This window comes from Schistocerca cancellata, chromosome 2, assembly GCF_023864275.1.
Source record: "Schistocerca cancellata isolate TAMUIC-IGC-003103 chromosome 2, iqSchCanc2.1, whole genome shotgun sequence".
NCBI classification, from domain to species: Eukaryota; Metazoa; Arthropoda; class Insecta; order Orthoptera; family Acrididae; genus Schistocerca; species Schistocerca cancellata.
The window spans coordinates 660301446-660321618 of NC_064627.1; the positions used below are offsets into that span (position 1 = coordinate 660301446).

General features: G+C 40.2%; 1 protein-coding gene across 1 annotated transcript in view; it reads left to right on the top strand.

Moving 5' to 3' along the window:
* LOC126162351 (fatty-acid amide hydrolase 2) overlaps window positions 1–19380 on the top strand; it is a 99414-nt gene extending 80034 nt beyond the window's left edge. Inside the window, exons 8-11 of the mRNA XM_049918803.1 lie at window positions 5591–5686; window positions 7524–7679; window positions 15742–15924; window positions 18804–19380. Coding sequence (XP_049774760.1) covers window positions 5591–5686; window positions 7524–7679; window positions 15742–15924; window positions 18804–18905 — 537 coding nt within the window. The 3' untranslated portion in view covers window positions 18906–19380. The remainder of the gene's footprint in view (window positions 1–5590; window positions 5687–7523; window positions 7680–15741; window positions 15925–18803) is intronic.
* Window positions 19381–20173: the final 793 nt, after the last annotated feature.

Below are 20173 nucleotides of genomic sequence, written 5' to 3' on the forward strand. Positions count from 1 at the left end.
ATATGAATGTGTTTGAAGCATCCCTTCAGTATTTAAAGTGTCCCACAGGGGGGTGGGCCTCTCGACCAACTTTGACATGTTGGCATGATATGCAGGCACATACCCACCCACGACAGTCTTTCTTGATGTGTGACCAAAAGAAACATTCAGTTACTAGGTGTACTGTCACTCTGATGCTTGAATGATCTAGACCATGCAGCGAAGAGAAAATGGCCTATCAAAGGGGATGGGGTACGATTGGTCATTATATGTTAGTCTAAGTATCACAAAGAATTTGATGGCAGGGAAAGGGCATGGTTGAATGTGGAGAGAGGTGGAGTTTTTAGTAGCTACCAACGGTACCTCCAGATCAGTAGTTTGTAGTCACACGAGCTCCGTAGGATCAAACAGGCTTGTAATAGTATTAATTTATGGCATGTAGTCTGCTATGAGGCTATCGATGAACTGTATGTCTGTTGTGTATTGGCTGATGAAATCCATATGCGATGTAGAGGGAGATCACTAGCAGGGTTACGCAGTGCATCGACCAGGGGATGGTGATCCATGTAAATGGTGATGTCATATGCCTCAATATCCTCTCAGAAATAGCGTATGGCTTCATAAGTGACCAGTAGCTCCCTCTGTAGTGATTGCGATAGGCGTATTGGTGCTGGGATGGGCTAGTGTGACTGCATTAGCTAGGGCCATTTTTAGGTCATTGAAGGCATGAGTCATGTCCTGGGTCAACGTAACATTGTGGTTATCTGTGGTATGTTTGCATCGTTTAGAGGAGACAGCAAGGAGGCACCTGAAAAAATTGATCATGTCCAAGAAGCAATGTAGGTCATGAAATGTGACAGGTGGTGGTAAGCTCATAATGTGAGCGACGCATTCAGATGTGGTACATATGCCTTCAGAATTCACTGTGGAGCTCAGGAACATAACTTATGACTGGTGCAGCTGTGATTTGTCATAATTTATCTTCACACCATTAACTGAGAGCATGTGGAGTACTTCAGAAAGATGTTGCTTGTATTCATTAGCAGAGGTGGAAAAAATTAAAATGTCATCAATGTAAGCATAGAAATCTGATGATATGCATTGTGACAGTCAATGATGCTAAAATCCCTAGCATCATGTAATTGCAACGCAAAATTTTGAATGTGGGGGATGGGTTACTTGACTAAAATGGTGCGGGCATTGAGTCTATGGTAGTCTCCACAAAGTCTGAAGGTTGAGTTCTTTTTGGGGACGAGATGAATAGGTGATGACCAATTACTGTCAGAAAGATGTACGATTCCTAGTTGTAAAAGTTCCTGAATGCATTCTTTTGCGTCGTGAAGTTTCTTAGTTGATAGACGGTGTGCTTTTGCACGGACAGGGGGTCCTTCTGTAGCATGTAGCCTATGACATGTACCGTTAACTTTAATGGGGAACCTCACTGGGCTTACATGAGCAGAAGGCACTCCGGAGCAGGGAACAATGTAACACGCAGCACTGTGAAGCTGAGAACTGGCTTGTAGAATAGGTGGCGAAGGTGGTGAAGACTCTGCCATCAGGTACGTGTCAGCAGCTGTAGGTGTGGAGTCCAGGCCAGCGGTTGTATGCGGTGTCAGCATGGCAAGACGGGCATAGTCTGCATCGGTGGTGGGTGAGGTGGCGTGAGAGCATGCGGGCTCGATGTGAGCATGCGGGACAGCATTGATTGTAGTGGCTGTGTAGCTCATTGGTTTGACAGCTGTAGAACAAGCATAATCTGTTGATGTGAAGGAGGTGGATTATGCGCCTTGGGAGCCAGAAGACACTTCACGTTGAACGTTGTCCACAGAGAGCAAGACCGGAACAGTGGCCAGCGTTGTAGTGGTGGTAGCCACTGAAAGTGCTGCAGTGATCGTTCGTGCACATGCCAGGTCAGTGGAAGTGTTGTAGATCAATGCCTGCAGCATTGCGTTGGCCACACATAGGGCTGCAATGTCATTTCATTGGTTGAGTAGCTTGCGCAGTGAATCCACCAGCTACGAAGCGAGGGGTGTGAGTTCAGCTAACTGGCACAAAGGGGCAGCTGTTGTTGCTCAAGAATGTGTGGGAGTTGCGACAAAGGAGCCCTCGATGTGTGTGTCAGAAGAGTGATGGAGCAGCGTTCCTGATGATAAATCTGGAGTGAGGCCATAGTGATGTAGAAAATCAATGGCCAACACCAGCCATATTGAATGTCCATTCCAAACAAAATTTCATTTTAAGTTTGAGGCGAAGGAGTGTGGAGCTGTAGACAGTGACCGACAAATTGTTTGCTGCTCACAGTGTCATGGTGGAAGGTGTCGGTGGCGAAGTTGACAATGCTGGAGGTATGTCACTGGTATCTGTGCTGGTGTTGACCAGAAAGAACATATCTCTGGTGAGGTCACGTACGTGACTCAGCGTTGCGGTGAGTTGTTGATGTCTGATGGTTTTATAGGTGTCATCTGCTCACCATAGGCAAATCTCTAATGGATCGATGGCGTGTGATAAAAAGTTGCAGCTGGAGAGCTTCTGGTATTTTCACTATCCATAGCGACACAAAGTGGCATTGGACAGGAAAGAGGGATCGATCCATGCTCTGATCTTTCACCATAACTGTGATGGTGTGAGCTCACCGAGTGATATGTTGTGCACTATGTGATTAATTGCTTCTTGCAGAGTTCTCAACAAGCACTCAAGAATAATAGACTTGGCATATTCATAGTGGTCCCTCATTGGTGCCACGAAGATGAGACCAGACATCAAATCTGTGTGCTTGTGCAGAGCTGTAAACAAAGATACAAACCATGCTTCATTGGATAAGACTCAGTCAATGTTGAGGATGATGTCCACTAGGGCAAACCATGTCTGACCATCCTTGTTGAGTGGAGGCAGTTGTGGTAGATGTCCTGAAAGAACAGGCAGCACCAGAACTGTGAACACAGACAATGTTGGGTGGCTTGACATTACACTGTTCTTGATGCTTGTACATATAACCAGACGCAGCAGACATGGTTGCAGGGGTGACCAGCGTGGTAGAAACAGCCATGGCCACCAAGAGATTCGATATGCATGACACAGTACACTGCAGAGGTTTGTTTATTAGTTCTGGTGCACTGGGACAGATGGAGCACTGGCAAAAGTCACATTGTTCATTAATAAAAGGTCACTGTTCAAGCACTGTTGCTGTTCCACTGAACCAAACACTTGTGGTTTATCGCCTAACAGGCAATAAGGCACCATGGCACAGAGCCGATGGCATCATCTGTATGTTACAATTAGAAAGAGTAACAAATGGATTTTGTGACACAGCGGTATTATCACATGCACAGAAACCTGTTGACACAGCAGCGTAATGCGTAAATTGTCCTGGAAAATGTTCGCAGGGCATAGAAGAATGTGCAGTGATGTCCATTGTCCATGCACTTTGTTGAGCAAGTTGTGATGATCCCGATGAAATTTGGTCACAGTTTTTTATTTTCACACAATTCGAAGCACAATGGTGGCAAATTCAAGCAGAAGATGTATGTGTAGGCATAGAATCTGAGGATGGAGTCATTTGCTGCATCATAAGTCGTCGTTATTGTAGGCCACATTGTCCTGTGGTATTTTGATCGCAGAAATTGTTCAAATTGCTAGATTCACAGAAAAAGTGTAACATTGTGTCACCAGTGTAGCAAGTAATGATATTATGGCAAAATAATAACATTGAACACCACTTTATCATAATGATATACTTTATTCACTTCATGATCATAAAATGTAACAACACAGAACAAAACTAGACATCAAGATCTTCATGAAGAGAGATCACATGGATCAATGTATCGAACCACCACAAAAGAAAATTCTTTTCATACAAATATTCAAAATTTTATTCAGTGACTTTTTTTGTAACATTTGTCTGCGACAGTGACAAGAGAACATACTGATCTACAAAAACAAACTGTGAACAAGTACTCTTCTCATTAACAGGCATTGTCATGGGCTGAAACCATTTTGTCTGCTAGGACTGCGACTACGACTACCTTTCATTATGCTATGAAATGAAGAATCTCCCTCCCATAATCCTTAACACCTTCCCAAAGCAGTGTTCTGCTACTGACCCAGTCTACTAACAACATCTAGGGCCTTTAGCCAAATATATGGGGGGCAGCTGTGTCACCCCCCCCTCCCCCCCCCCCCCCTCCCACACACACACATACTTGGAAAAAGAAAATTTCACAAACTGAACTCACATCCTTCCCAGCAAACAGATAGACCTATCAATCTGATATCAGTTTCAAGAGAGCAACATGTAATGGCTATTGACAAATAGCAAGTATACCCAGAGATGGGAGACATATTCAACACAAAACTAAAAGGAATTCCTTTCCCCTTTCCATCTCAGGTCCCAGCTACTCTCATTATTGTTTTTATGATCTAGGTGCACCGGCAAGTCCTGTTCCATTTCCATCACAAGCAGATACTGTTCCATCAGAGGCAAGACCTCCTGTAAAAGCAGTCATGTAATCTATCTGCTCTTTTGCACCTCCTGCACAGCCTTTTATGTTGACAAGGCTACCAAGCATTATGCACCTGAATGGTCATGGCCAAACATACAAAACTGTAAAGTAGGCCAAACAATAGCACAGCATACTGCTGAGCACTCTATGCTCGGCTTCAGCACTGGTCTTTTACAACCTGTGCTTGCATCTGGAGCCTCCTGTACCCAGCTTCAATTAATTAAATAGATGCGAATTGTCTGTACAACACTTCATTCAATTCTGTACTGCCCCTAACCTCTATCTCCACTAGCCGTTCTCCTACATCCACCTCTGCTCTGTTGCCTTGCCTTTTCTCACCCTCCTTTCTTCGCCCTTCCAATCAATTCCAAACATTTCACTTTACTTAAATTCAGTTTATTAATCTACACCTACACTGTTGTCTTCTCCCTTCTGTTATTCTGACCCACTTCCCCTTAACCAACACATCCAGTTTCATTGTATACTGTATATGACCTCCCCATTCCTGTAACAGCATGAGCTCACTAATGCCATATTCTTGTTCTCTGCTCTGGCTACCCATCTGCCCTCCACTTTCTTCCTTTAATTGTTTGTTTGAACTGAAGCTAATCTAAAAGTTCCAAAATTCATTTATGTGCCTGTCTATCACTCAGTGCCTTATTTTTACTTGTCTTTACTCTCTGTATTGCTAACAGAAATACAGTTTTTATATATAATCTGCAGCAGAAGTTGAAACATCCTGAAATGCTGGCACACAACATTGTTTCTACTTTGACAACGTGTTCCAGAGTGAACCACACTTTTTAGCCATTTTAGTATGGGAAATATTTCATATCATGCGCTTTACAGTTTAGAATCATGTGACAGGCATTTATGACAAATATGTCAAAAATGGATGTCTTTAAGTTCCAACATTAGCTGAAACATTTACACAAGTAACAGCTTGAATGACAGTCTTGTGAAAAGTCGTAATGCTGGTCTGTTATCTAAAAATTACCCTCTGTTAATTAATATGTTTCGTGTTGACCTATTATCCTTAGCTCTTCAAGAAAACTCATATACATTATGGACTGCATGCTTCATTGTAAAATTGTAATAATTGTTTGCAGGTCAAATTTGCTCACATGAAGTACAGTTTTACTCTGTGGAAATATTGGATGAGTAGAGAACCTACCAACTTTGCAGCAGATCTGGCAAACAGAAAGGTAACTACACCACAGGTACTGCTAAATAAGTAAACAAACTGTAAAATTTAAAAAAGCCTGGAAGCACTTTTTTCACTGATAACATTAGGAACTTGAAAGGATGAACACACAAATTCTTCTCCAATTGTTCAAGTTACCATATTTCTGTGATTGATTCTCCATATTTCTGGTATGAGTAAATGGATTTAAAATTAATGAGATGCTATTTAAACATTACAATTTTATGTGCAACCTTTTTGCTGACTCACAAGTTTGGCTATTACATTGTAATTTGATCTGATGTTTTTCTTTGTTGCAAGTGGAACTCATTGGAGTCCACAATTTTTAATATACATTTTACTAATTGGCACAACACATCAATCCCTTTTTTAACCTTCATAGTTCACACCAAAAGTTTAAAAAAACATTGATCTGAATTAACTGCATTCATATTGTGTAACATGTAAACTCTTTTGTGTACTAGAGTAGTAGTAAACAGGATTCATATTTACTGTAACTAAGTTTTGCTGATTGTTCATTTTTCATTTTCTTTCCCCAGTAACACAAAAGAATATGTTATAAGTAAAGTGCTCTGCATCAGGCAGTCTCCAGTATATGTTGATTAAAAGTTATTTTCTTTTAGAATTTTCGGGTGTCTGCACGGGTCATGTAATAAGTTCTCCATGATATTTTGGCAACCAGTCTTGTTGCCAACTTCAGGTGGTTGTTGATGACTGCTGCTCTGCTCAGGTCAGCGTCATGTATGCATTGGCTCTTAACTCCTCCACCATTCTGGTTTTGTCACTGTCCTTGCAACGATCTTGGTGGTAGTTTATGGTAGTGGGAATAGCAATGCCCTGCTTCAAACTGTGATCTCCAGTGTTGATGCTATTGTTGTCAGGTGCAGACCTTACCGTACAGGAACTCATTTCTTTTTCTAGGTTCAGTCCAGGGTTCTACACCATAGTCCATTGTAGGCGATATCTTTGTTAATTAGACCATCTTGTATTCTTAATTTCAAAGTTCAGTAGCCTTGTTAATCTCATAATCCCAGAAGGAGCGAGATAGCCTAAGTATCTTACTTTTGTTGTAAGTTGTAATATGGCCTGTTTCTGTACTGAGATTGACCACAGCTGATTTGGTGGCCTGGTGTAACTAAGTGTGGAGCCTGTGTTCACAGTACTTCTGTTCTACCATATTTACAGTTTCCCAATCTCTATTAAATCTCTAGCCAATGTGAAAAGTCACACATTGGGAAAACTGTGTGCACAGTAGAAGAGAGATGCTGAGAACATAGACCCCACAGTTGATTATGCCGGACCAACAAATCAGCTGTAGCCAGCCACAGTTTGAAAACTGGCCATACTATAGATTACAACAAAACCAAAATACTTAGAGAATCTTCCTCCTTCTGGGAGTGTGTGATTAAAGAGGCCAAGAAATGATGAAGCATTCCCGTACAGTGAGATCTGCGCCCAGTGACAGTAGGGTGGAGTCTGGGGCAGAAGGGAGGGCGGGCCGACACAATTCACATCCCTCTAGTGCCACTCCCTACTGCAGCGACTGCACAGCCAGGGACAGCAGAGTGATGAAGGGGGTAACTGCCAATGTTTACAGGATGCCAATCCAAGCAGGGCAGTAGTTATCAGGAACCACCTGAAGGTGGCGGCAAGCTTGTCTGCCAAAATATTGTGGAGAACTTACGTGGCTCAGGCAGACACCCGAGAATTCTAAAAGTTAGAAAGATGCTGGAAAAACATCAGGTCACAATAGTTCTTTTGTTTCATATACCCAGTAGTCATGAGTATTTTTGTTTGTTATGCAATATTACTGGTTAATTAATTTCCTTTACTACCAGGGTTCATTATCACCATGGATTGAACTACCAAAGAAGTTATGTGGCTGTAGTCAGTTTACATTGGCTGCAATAATTGGGCTTGTGAACAGTCGGTTGCCTCCTATAAATAAGAAATGGGCTGAAACAGTTACTGCAGAACTGAAAGAGGAAGTGTGTGTAAGTATTTGTTATGATTTATTTTATTTTTGTTGATTGACATAGGTGGAATAATAGTATCATCATAGCAAATTAAATTGTATAGCAATATTTAAGGCTTTTTTGGCTCCTTAATACTAAATGATATAATGTAAAGTTATAGGGGCAACAGAAATAATTTAAGACACACAAACATGATTAGAAACTTTGCTACACTTTTAGAGGATGTCTTTCACCTCACCTGACTATTATAGAATATGCACACCCACACACCACACCTAACATGTGCTTGGCAGATACATTGTACCAACACAGCAGCTCAACTGTGGTGGTTTTTTTTATGTGAAGTGGACAAGGAGGGAAAGGCTGTAGAGATAGGGAGGAGTGGTTGGAGGGAAACATGGCTGCTGGCTGGAAGGGTGAGGCAGCAAGCAGCTGTGTTGGGAGTGTGGCACAGGTACGCTTGCCTTGACACAGGCAGAAGGAGTTTCCTGTTGCAGAGAGTCATGTGGATTGGTTGTGGGAGTGGGAGGTAGAACAGAGGAAGAGGGGAACTGTGGTAAGGATTATGTGTGTGTAGAACGAGTGAGTTTGGGGCCATGAGAATGTGTGGAACTGTGTGCAGGGCAAGGGCTAGTAGAGACTGAGGCTAGGAGGATTGCGGAATTGAAAGACCTACTTAAGGACAAGTCCCAGCTACATAATTCAGAGAATTGATATTAGGGAGACAGATATACCCCTCTCTGCGTACTCCACTTAGCCCAATTACTTGATGCAAGCACTTGCCCTTGTTGATCTGCAGAGGTGATAACTGTTCTTGTGAGCTCTGAAGGAAGATATCATCTGAAAGGTTCTTAACATTTTCAGTCTTGTATGTGTACCTGTCAAAGCCAACGGCCTTGCTGCAATGGTAACACCGGTTGTCATCAGATCACCGAAATTAAGCACTTTTGGGCTTGGCTAGCATTTAGATGGGTCACCATCCATTTCTGTTGAACGTTGTTGGCAAGTGTGGTGCACTCAATGCTTATGACCTCAAGTGAGGAGCTACTTTATTGAGAAATTGAGGGTCTGATGTGTTAACCACATGCCCCACCGTATCCACATCCAATGACTTGAATCGGCAGAGGTTGACATGGCAGTTGGTCGGTACAGTTGCACCTTACAAGGCCTCTTCAGACAGTGTTTAGTTTACTTAAAACTTCCGGGCTGATAGGCCGTGGTCGAAGTATAAAACACTCTCCTGACGTTTCGTCTCCAACTGCGGGAGACATCCTCGGAGGTAAAGCGGCGAACTGCGAAGAGAACTCGACGAAGCGCTGATTATATAGGCAGTACAGAGGGCGCCACAGTCGATCACGTGGCGTCAGCTATGAGATTGTCTCTGGTAATGCCAACATTCTCGATTGAAAGTAATCGATCGTCACGCTTGCGGTGCAACGCTGACATCCAAATTTTATCCAGTTTAACACCTTCGTCTTTCCTGTTAAAATTATTACGATGTTTATCAATCTCGATAGCCTCTCTATACAAGCGTGCATAATAATGCGAGGTTTTTGATATGACGCTCGTCTCGCTGAATTTTATTTCATGATCACCTTCCTGGTAAACATGTTCCACTACGGCCGATTTATCCGTGTGACCCAGGTGGCAATTCCTCTCATGTTCAACAAGACGGGTGTTCACACTTCTCTTTGTGGTACCGATGTAAACCTGTCCACAACTACAAGGAATTTTATATACCCCCGGTGTAGCCAAAGGGGTATATAAAATTCCTTAGTTGTGGACAGGTTTACATCGGTACCACAAAGAGAAGTGTGAACACCCATCTTGTTGAACATAAGAGGAATTGCCACCTGGGTCACACGGATAAATCGGCCGTAGCGGAACATGTTTACCAGGAAGGTGATCATGAAATAAAATTCAGCGAGACGAGCATCATATCAAAAACCTCGCATTATTATGCACGCTTGTATAGAGAGGCTATCGAGATTGATAAACATTGTAATAATTTTAACAGGAAAGACGAAGGTGTTAAACTGGATAAAATTTGGATGTCAGCGTTGCACCGCAAGCGTGACGATCGATTACTTTCAATCGAGAATGTTGGCATTACCAGAGACAATCTCATAGCCGACGCCACGTGATCGACTGTGGCGCCCTCTGTACTGCCTATATAATCAGCGCTTCGTCGAGTTCTCTTCGCAGTTCGCCGCTTTACCTCCGAGGATGTCTCCCGCAGTTGGAGACGAAACGTCAGGAGAGTGTTTTATACTTCGACCACGGCCTATCAGCCCGGAAGTTTTAAGTGAAGACAATACCGGCCGCGAAAGCTTACATTGTATGAGTGTTTAGTTTAGTTATATGTACCTGTCAACTATGCATGTCTTAACAACATGGTCAATTATTACCGTTACTCTTTCCATTATTTTTGTAAAATAAAATGTTAATCGTAATTAAACCACTTCTTGTCCAGTGCTTGAAAATATCTACATCTGTATTTGTACTCCACAAGGCACCTTACAGCATGTGATGGGGAGGACACTTGTAGTACAGCAATCTTTTCTCACCTTCCCTTTCCATTCGGAAGTGATGGCTGGAAAGAATCATTGTCAATATGATCTCTAATTTCTCAGGTTTTCTCTTTGTGCTCATTTTGAGAGATGCATATGGGAGGAAATATTTTCAATTGTTTCCAGAACGTGCTCTCTCAGAATTTCAATTCTAAGCCTCTCCATTGATGCACAATGCCTCTCTTGTAACATCTGCCACAGGAGTCTGCTGAGAACTTCTGTGATGTTCTTACCATAACTAAATGATTCCCTGGCATGCCACTCTTCCTTTGATCTTGCCTCTCTTGTATTAATCAGCCCTGGTAAAGTCCCATACTGATTAGCAGTACTCAAGAATTGATTGAACAAATGTTTTGTAAGCCATTTCTTTTATGGATGAATTAAATTTCCTTAAAATTCACAATTCATCCAGTGAACTCAGCCAACCATCTGATTTTTCCCACAGGTAGTCATTTCAGTTTAGGTCACTCAGGATGGTTATCCCAAGGTATTTTACGGCACTTACTGTTCCCAGTGACTTGTCCCCAGTACTATAACTGTACAGTAGTGGATCTCTTCACCTTTATACATGCAGCAGGTTACATTTACTGACATTCCGGATCAACAGCCAATCCCTGCACCAGTCATCGGTCGTCTGCAGGTCTTCCTGCCATTCTCTACAGTGTTCTGGTGTTTTTACGTTCTTGTACATAACACCATCATCTGCAAACATCTTCATGGAGCTTCTGATGTTATCCACTAGATCATTTTTGTAAATCTTAAACAGTAACAGTTCTGGTACAGGTCTTAGGGTACTCCTAAAATTACCTTTACATCTGTCAGTTTTGTTCCATTGAGACTGACTTGTTGATTTCTGTCTGCAAGGTACTTTTCAATAAGAGACCAATTTGTTGATACAGTCACCGGAGCCACAACCTCCTCTGCTCTGTCACATACAAAGGGGTTAGCACAATAGTTTCCTACAGTACAACCCAACATTGCACGTTACTGATGTTGATACAATCATCTCCGTACATAGTCTTAATTCTTCTATGGATTCAGTTGAAGGCACGTCTTCTGTAATTATTAATTCAATTACAGCAAACTGTTTCCATTGCACCAACACAGTTACTTTACACATCGCCATGTCACAGGCTGCAATTCAGAACTTTCTAACTGCAGAGATTGCAGCCTGAGTCATTTAAGCAGGAAAATCGACCAATTAATATGCATGACACATAATATCTCAACCAATATTGAGGACAGAATAAAAAATTTGGAGGCTTTGCTTTTCAGGATACCCTCATAAGACCAAAACTTTTTAGGGCTTTTAGTCAGATCAGTTAGCAGATTCAGTACCAGGAATCATCCAGAAGGAAAAAATGGCATAGTTCAATCACTCAAAAAATCTAATATGAATTTAACTTTTGGTTTTTCTGCTGTTTCTTCTCGCTACATCTCTCTCTGCCACGTTCTTTTCATTTTTAGATAATAAATTATCCATACAGCTACGCATAAAAATCTTGAAGAACCAAGAAATCATCATTCAGTGATCTGTCACACCATAAAGTTATTTGTCTTTAGTCCACAAAGTAAGGCTTGTTGCGAGTCTACTAAGCATATCTTCTCAGCACTGTAGACAGTAGCCAATGGGAGGATAGTATGCAGAAGCCAATAAACATTTGTTAACTAGGTGCATCTGTTTGTTGCTAACATGTGAATTACTCACATTTTGTGTATGTCGAAATGTTATAAATGATGGTTGTGCTTATGAAGTTATGCAAATTACTTGCATTGTGTAGACAGCACTTTCTTCATTTTGTGCTGTTGCTCCTTACTTCTTTTACTCATATATACAGCACTTTGTACTACCTATACTGAAATAATATTAATGAGAAAGGCAGACTCTACAGTGTGGTGACTGGTGCAACTCAACATCTAGGTTTGCTTGGAATGTGATAGTTTGGTGAAGCCATTGAGTGAATATTTCATCTAGCTTGTAGTGACAGATTGATCTGTGTGTGTAACAGAAATGCCAAGATGTGACAAAAGCAGAAAATTAAGACTATGTGTTGAATTATGTAGTACATGTTTGTATGTATTTGCCCCAGAAAATTGTACGTTTCTCTCTGAAAATTCAGTTCGTATGCACTTTAGCATCTAGCCTGTTAAGAATGTTGTTACAGTACATACTTAATATTTTCCCAAAACAAAAACATCGTTACATCATTGGCCATACAAATCAATTGTTCTCCCATTGTAATTTCCCATGACCATTTGCGATAGTTGTTCTCCAATTGTAACTTCCCGTGATCACTTGTGACAGGTGTTACCAGCGTACATTTTGAGGTAAGAACATGGACAACATGCCATAAGGTTTTAGTTAGCTAGTGATTCATTACACAACCATGTTAAAGTTTATAAAAAACAGCATGATGATTATTGAACTATAAGAAATAAAATTGTCATAACTTCTGAATGGTTTGCGTTAGGACGTTCAAACTGCATGGTTGGCCATGGGGCATGATTGGAATTAATATGGTTTAGTCTAGCAATGTAGCCCACTTTCATTTGGATGAGTTCATCAATAAGCAAAACTGGCGCATCTTGGGGACTGAGAATCTGCATTTCATGATCAAGAAGTCTCCTCACCCTCAATGGGTGACTGTGTGGTGTGCAATGTCCAGTCATGGAATAATTGGTGCGATGTTCCTTGATGGCACGGTGACTGCCAAATGGTATGTGAAGGTTTTAGAAGATGTTTTCGTCCCCATTATCCAAAGTGACCCTGATTTCGACAAGATGTGGTTCATGCAAGATGGTGCATGACCCTGTTGAAGCAGGAGAATGTTTGATGTCATGGAGGAGTACTTTGGTGACCACATTCTGGCACTGGGGGAACCCAGAGACCACTAGCATGGGTCTTGATTGGCTGCCATATTATCCAGATCTGAACACAGGCAAATCCGTTTTATGGGGCTACATTAAAGACAAGGTGTACAGCAAAAACCCCAAAACCATTGCTGGTCTGAAAACAGCCATTCAGGAGGTCATCAACAGCATTGATGTTCTGACACTTTAGAGGGCCATGCAGAATTTAGCTATTTGTTTGTGCCACATCATCATGAATGATGGCAGGCATATCGGACATGTCATAACCTAAATCTAGATATCTTTAGTGACATTTACATGTTGAGCAAAGGGTGTGCACACCATAGTTCGTAACCAATTTATGTTTTTTTTTTTTTTAATAAAATGGCTGATGAGGATTTAAGATCATTATAATGGAAATCTGATGAATCCTTAGTCTTCAGTTCACCATAGGATGAATATTACATTTTAATTGAAATATAAAATGGCCACTCTGTGTTCATTTTATTATATAAAATTATCAGTATCAAAGAATTATAATGTGAAGTGACATTTCCAACTGTTTCATGAAAAATCAGTTAACAATAAAAATAATGAAGAAATTAAAGCCAAGCTTTTTGAGCTTAGTCAGAACAAAGAGAAAGAAATAAATATTCATAAAGGTAGATTTATGTAATTTTTTAAAATCATTATTGTCATTGGTAATGATTTTACCTCCTCCTTGTAATGTATTTACAGGAAAAAAGTTATGTGATACATAATGATGCTGCACTGAAATTGTGTTAACATACAAATCTTAAAACAGTGTGTCCTTTAAGTGATGGTGAATTTGTAAAAGAATGCTTTGTGAGTGCCACAACAATTTTAAATCCAACAAAAATTCCTCATTTCAAAACAGTTAAGGAACATCTACATGATGCTTTTTTGTGTTCAACTTTGTGCATGCACATAAATTTCCAACAGCACACTATGCATGCACATTTGTGCTTGTGTAATTTCCTGGAAATGAAGCCTGTGTGTAAAGCGGATTACATGTTTTAGCAGATGATGGGCAATTGGGGCCCATTTGTGTTTGATTGTGTTGTGTGTTCAGGTTATGCTGTGAAGCAATTTATGTGCAGTAATATCTGTTGCCTCAAAAGGAAGCACACTTCAGTTTATAGATGAAAAATGTCGTATGAAATGCGGCTTCTGAAGATTATTTGAATAAAAATTTAGTGTGTATTGCCCTGAGTGTCAAAAAGACACAGTGACTCTGATCAATATTACCTCTGTTGTCTAGAATCTTCTTTACCTACATTCGATTTTGTGCTTTCTTTTTCTGTCACCTTTTCATCACACTACATGCAACACAAGCTTCCAAGCAAAGAAGAGGATTCATAGTGGACAATTTGCACAATGAAGCAACATGTAGACACGAGAATGCCCAAGTGTACATGCATTCTTTCCACAAATGTTTGTGCTTGCTCTTTCATTTCCCTGCTTATGTGATTAACTAAAACAGGCTGCAGACATGTTGATGAAATGGCAAATTATTTTCCTATTTGGGCTTGGACAAAAGCAGTGACATAACTGAGGTTGTTCAGCTCATTATGTTTTTGAGAGTTGTTGATGCTGATTTCAACACAAGCAAGTCCTTGATAGGACCCAGTGCAGACGCAGCTGCATCCTATTTTGATATCTAGCAGAAAATACCAGCAACACATTATGTTCTAGATCCCATTAATCTGTTGCCAAATGTACAAAACTAAATAGTGTCACGGGCATAGTTGTAAATACACATACATCATATGATTTGGGGTATTGTCAGTTTATGACTTTCCTGACAGAACTCGACTGTGAAATAGGCAATTTGTCTTATTTTTATGAAGTACACTGGTTGAGTAGAGGTGGTGCTTTCAGGCACCTGAATGTCTTGAACACAACTTTGCAGGGCAAATATAAATTAATCACTAAAGTATGAAAAGGATAAATTGCTACTCACCATAGAGGTTGCACTTAGTTGCAGACAGACTCAGTGAAAAAGACAGCTGAACACTTAAGCTTTCACACAAAGAAGTCCTCCTCCTGAAACAGTTAACAAACATACATTCACTCAAGCACAGCTCATACACACATGGCAACTGTGTCCAGGTGCAGCCCAAGGGAGGCATAATGAAGTCTAGTGAGTTGAGTGGTTCTACCAGTGTCAGAAGCATTGGACAATGTTTATTACACCTCCATCCCATAGGTTATAACTTACAACTGGCTCAATGCATTAGCCTTTAATTGCACCATCCATCCTAAAGAAAGCATCACCTTTGAGTACGTCAAAGAGTCTGTGTCAGTACTTCTGCAATTTTGAATAATATACATTTTCAAGGTGATTGTAATCTCTCAAAGAACCAGTGAATACTGTATGCTGACTTCAAATACAAAGAAAATTGGAGGGGTAAAGTTGAACTCAGTGAGAAGTTTTTACTATACAAATTACATATATGAATTGTTAATGATATCTAGTACAGATTTATGTTAATCGATAAATAAAATTAGTCAACAAAACATATTAAGCTGTAGCTTACTCTGAATCTGTATTTTCTCCTTGTGGCCGCTAATGGTTGTAGTCTTCTTCTTTGTTCACATGAGAAAGTGTTTTTCTAAATAAGGAAACCTTCTTTTAGGAAGTTCTTGGTGAGAATGGTATCCTGCTGATTCCTAGCCAACCAACAACTGCTGGATATCATTACACAGCATTTTTGCGACCATTCAACTTCATGTACTGTGGGATATTCAATGTTCTGAAACTTCCAGTGACACAGGTACCAGTGGGACTAGGGAGAGATGGATTGCCAATTGGCATACAGGTTAGTTTTTAACTTATTTTCTCTCAGCTTTACTTTGTTAAGGCTTGTTTGGTTTCAAAGTCTTTTTATGCCTGCATTGTATTGAATAAGTAAAAAATAAAATAGAAAATTTTGCTGTAAAATATTCAACTTATGTTTGTTTGTGTTTTTGAATATTTAAAAGTCTAGTATTTTATAAAGAAGGTTGCTGTGTTTTATCCCCGTACATATTTAACTTCTTTCTGTTTTCAAAAGCAGTGTGAGAGCAAGTACAGGAGAAGAAACAAGGGTGAAATAAAAGGGTGCATTCAAGACTCAGAAAATGTAAAACTCAAATTCAATTGGTTACATTTTTGTCTTCTTTGCACATCCGAAAACGAGTTAGGAAGTACCCATCTTTGAAGGTGGTGAAGAAATAGAGAAAAGTTATCATAAACCATAACAAGTGAAACAAAGAGCAATGCCTGGCACAAAAAAACTGTATCTTTAGTATTCATACTGATAGATGTATCTTAGCTCTGCTGGCATGAGTATTTTATATGATTTTCATTACCCCTTCAATGTATGTCACAAAACTAGCAATTTTTGCTATTGTAGCCCTTTCCTCTTTTCTCTTATTCTTATAAATGCACGCATTTATGTAACAGAAGACACCACAACATTGTGAATACAAGTAGACGGAATATATTCTCAGTGAATGAATTGTTTATCAGTCATCATAATGTCAATACCTAAGAATATCACAGTACTGATGACTGCAGTATGCGACCAAAAGTCTCTAACCCCACACTGAACACATGAGGTACGATACAAAACAGTGCCCCTGCAGACAAAATGTATTAACATTGCATATGTCTTTCTGTGAGAGTTAATCAAGAGAGAGAATCAAGTGTTTGTGAGGGGGGCATGGTTGTGGAAGCCCACAGATTTTAGCATTCTACTGCAGAGGTGTCACAGTAGTTTGATGAGTTCAGGGTGACTGAGTGATATTGTCAAGTCTAAACAATGGGCAAACACAAAATTCAGTCTTTCCCCTGGTAGTCTTAAAGAATTAACTGAGAAGGAAAATTTTAAACAGCAAAATATGAGGGGGGACCCAAAAGAAACCGGACTCAGAGGGCGCTGCCACTAGTAGACGTAGTGCAGGGTTCTCATGCTAGATGGTGTTAGTAGAGACCTACATGAAACAGCTGTGCAGACGGTGTCAGTGTAGAGCTGAACGTGCAAGTGTGGTATTGTGTTTCTCTGACTGTTGGCGGGTTACCTTTGCAAAGTCGTTAGGGCAACTTTAAAAGAACAAAGAGTGCGTGTGAAATTTTGTTTCCTGCTTAAAAAAAACTGCAACGGAGACACACCAAATGCTTCAGGAAGCTTTCCAGGAGGACGCTATGAGCCGCACACAGGTTTTCGAGTGGTTTGGGCGCTTTAAACGTGGTGAGATGTGTGTTGAAGACCAAGCTCGTTCTGGATGCCCTTCAACTTCGCGAAATGAGGAGAACATTGAAAAGGTTTGCCAAAAGAGCAACGAGGATCGTCGCCAAACGATCGACCAAATTTCAGCAGAGACAGGAATCAGTTGGAGCTCGTGCCAGATGATTTTGAGTGAGGATTTGCACATGAGACGTGTTGCTGCTAAATTTGTTCCGCGCCTTCTCACACAGGAGCAAAAAACCATCTGCAGGAATGTGTGTCAGGACTTGAAAACAGAGATTGCACGTGATCCAAACTTCTTGAACAAAGTCATTACAGGAGATGAGAGTTGGTGTTACGGGTATGACCCAGAAAGCATGCAAGCGTCAAGCCAGTGGAGGACTCCCAGCTCTCCCAGACCAAAAAAAGCAAGGCAAGTGAGGTCAAATGCGAAGACGATGATCATTGTCTTTTTTGATGTTCGTGGAATTGTGCATCGGGAATTCGTACCCCCGGCCAGACTGTTAACCAGCACTTTTACTTGGATGTTTTAAGGCATCTGCGAGAGGATGTGAGGAGGAAATGCCCAGAACTTTGGCGATCAGGTGACTGGTTTCTGCATCACGACAACGCTTCAGCACACATGGTCTTACGAGTGACCCACTATTTGGCATCTCAGAGGTGGTCTGTCGTTCCCTATGCTCCGTATTCGCCGGACCTAGCCCCATGCGACTTGTTCCTATTTCCACAAATGAAAAAACGCTAAAAGGGGAGCGTTATGATGATGATGTGGAGGCGGTAAAAACAGCTCCGCAAAGGGCACTGGACAATGGCAAACTTGAAGAGTTCCAAACATGCTTCCAACAGTGGGAAAAGAGACTTGACAAGTGCATCGCATGTAATGGAAAGTATTTTAAAAGTGACTGAAGTAATTTTGTAAAAAGGTTCATCAATAAATTTTTTATGACAACAAGCCAGTTTCTTTTGGGTCCCCCCTCGTAGTACTCTGGTTAACTTCATACTTTCATCTTGTGCTGTCACAATGGGCAAACATAAAATTCAATTTTTCCCCTGGTAGTCTTAAAGAATTAACTGAGAAGGAAAAATTTAAACAGCAAAATAGTACTCTGGTTAACTTTCATCTTGTGCTGTCATTTTTTATAGCCCACAAACCATTTAAGGGTCTGTATTTCCTATGGAAATTTACATTTGGGTGTACTAAGAAAAGTACATCATATACCCTAGTATAGCAATAGAAGAGAGAGAACAGAATAAGACTTACTGATGTGAATTATTGTATAATATCAGGTCACATAAACGGATTATTTATCTCTAAATTGAGTTGCCATAAAATAGACTGTAATACTCCTTTCAAAATATTTATACCATGTCATGAAAATTCAGTAATTTCTTGAATAAGTATATTCATTGATGTGTCCTATACATCTTTTAGTTGTATTCTGTAGTAACTGATGTACTATTCTTAATAGGTAGTGGCTGCACCATACAACGATCATCTGTGCCTTGCAGTTGCTGAGGAATTGGAAAAAGCATTTCATGGTTGGGTTCCCCCATTTCCAACCAAGCCATAAATGTGAGAAACACACCATAATCATGGTGAAGTTTCTTCTGTCAACTTATGAATGACTGTATTCATGTTGTATATTAGTATGCAGCTTGTTAATTTAGTAATATGATCAGTTGTGGAACAGGTATTACAGACTGCATTTTATGCAAGTTGGAGCTCATGTATCTTTATCGGTATTAATGGTAAGGATTATTTAAATTTCCACATTGAAAAATGTTTACACATTATGGAAGAAGAAGCTTAACAATCAATAAGAGACTGATTTTTATATCTGCTTCATTTTTTTAATATGAATACATATGCAGTGGATAATAATGTAATCCATTACAAATTTATAAGCACAAAAATAACTTGATATAAATGAAACTGTCCCTCTTATTGTACTGTATTGGACGGGTTTTATGTCTTTGTCCTTCACATGGAAGTATTACAACAGAAACTTAATCACTGATAATAAAATGAAGTGATATAAGAGGTTTTTTTAAAAAAAAAGTAGAGACAGTTGTTTCATTGTTTTTTACAATATATGAAAATTATTCTTACTATGTTTGATTATTGTATTAGAGTGATTCAAATATAAATGGTAATTATTTTTGTACATTTATTGATTAATTATTTACACAATTGAAACCTTCACTTTTTCTTTAGATAGCCTCCTGCATGCTCTACACACTTTTGCCAACAATTTGGAAGCTTCGACATTCCTTCATCATAAAAAGTTTGAGGCTGCATCAACCAATTGTGCACACATTCCTTGATGACTACTTCATTATTTTTGAATTGTTCCCATCAGGGTGGTTTTATTCATGGATGCAAGCAAAAAACATTGGGGGGGGGGGGGGGGGGGGGGCAGATCTGGACTGTAGGGTGTATGGTTGAGGGTTTCCTAGTGCGTGACCACTAGTTTGTCCCTTGTCAAATAGGCGGTGTTAGGCTTACCATTGTCATGGAGAAAGATAGCATCTCTGACGTGCATTGCACATCTTTTGTTTCAGTAGGGGGCTTTCGCTGATGTTAACAACTGGCAGTAGTAAGCTACATTCACCACATCTCAACTGTGAAGAAAGTCAATGAGTAACACTCCTCTGTAGTCAAACAACATGGTCGCAAGGACTTTTCTGGCTAAGGCACAGATGTTGGCTTTGACTGGGCAGGCTTTGTCCTTTCTTTGCCACTCCTTACTCACCATTTTGGATTCTAAAGTGTAATAATGGACCTATGTATTACCATGTGTGATGAAGCACTTCAAAAAATCCTCATCATGCCAGAATT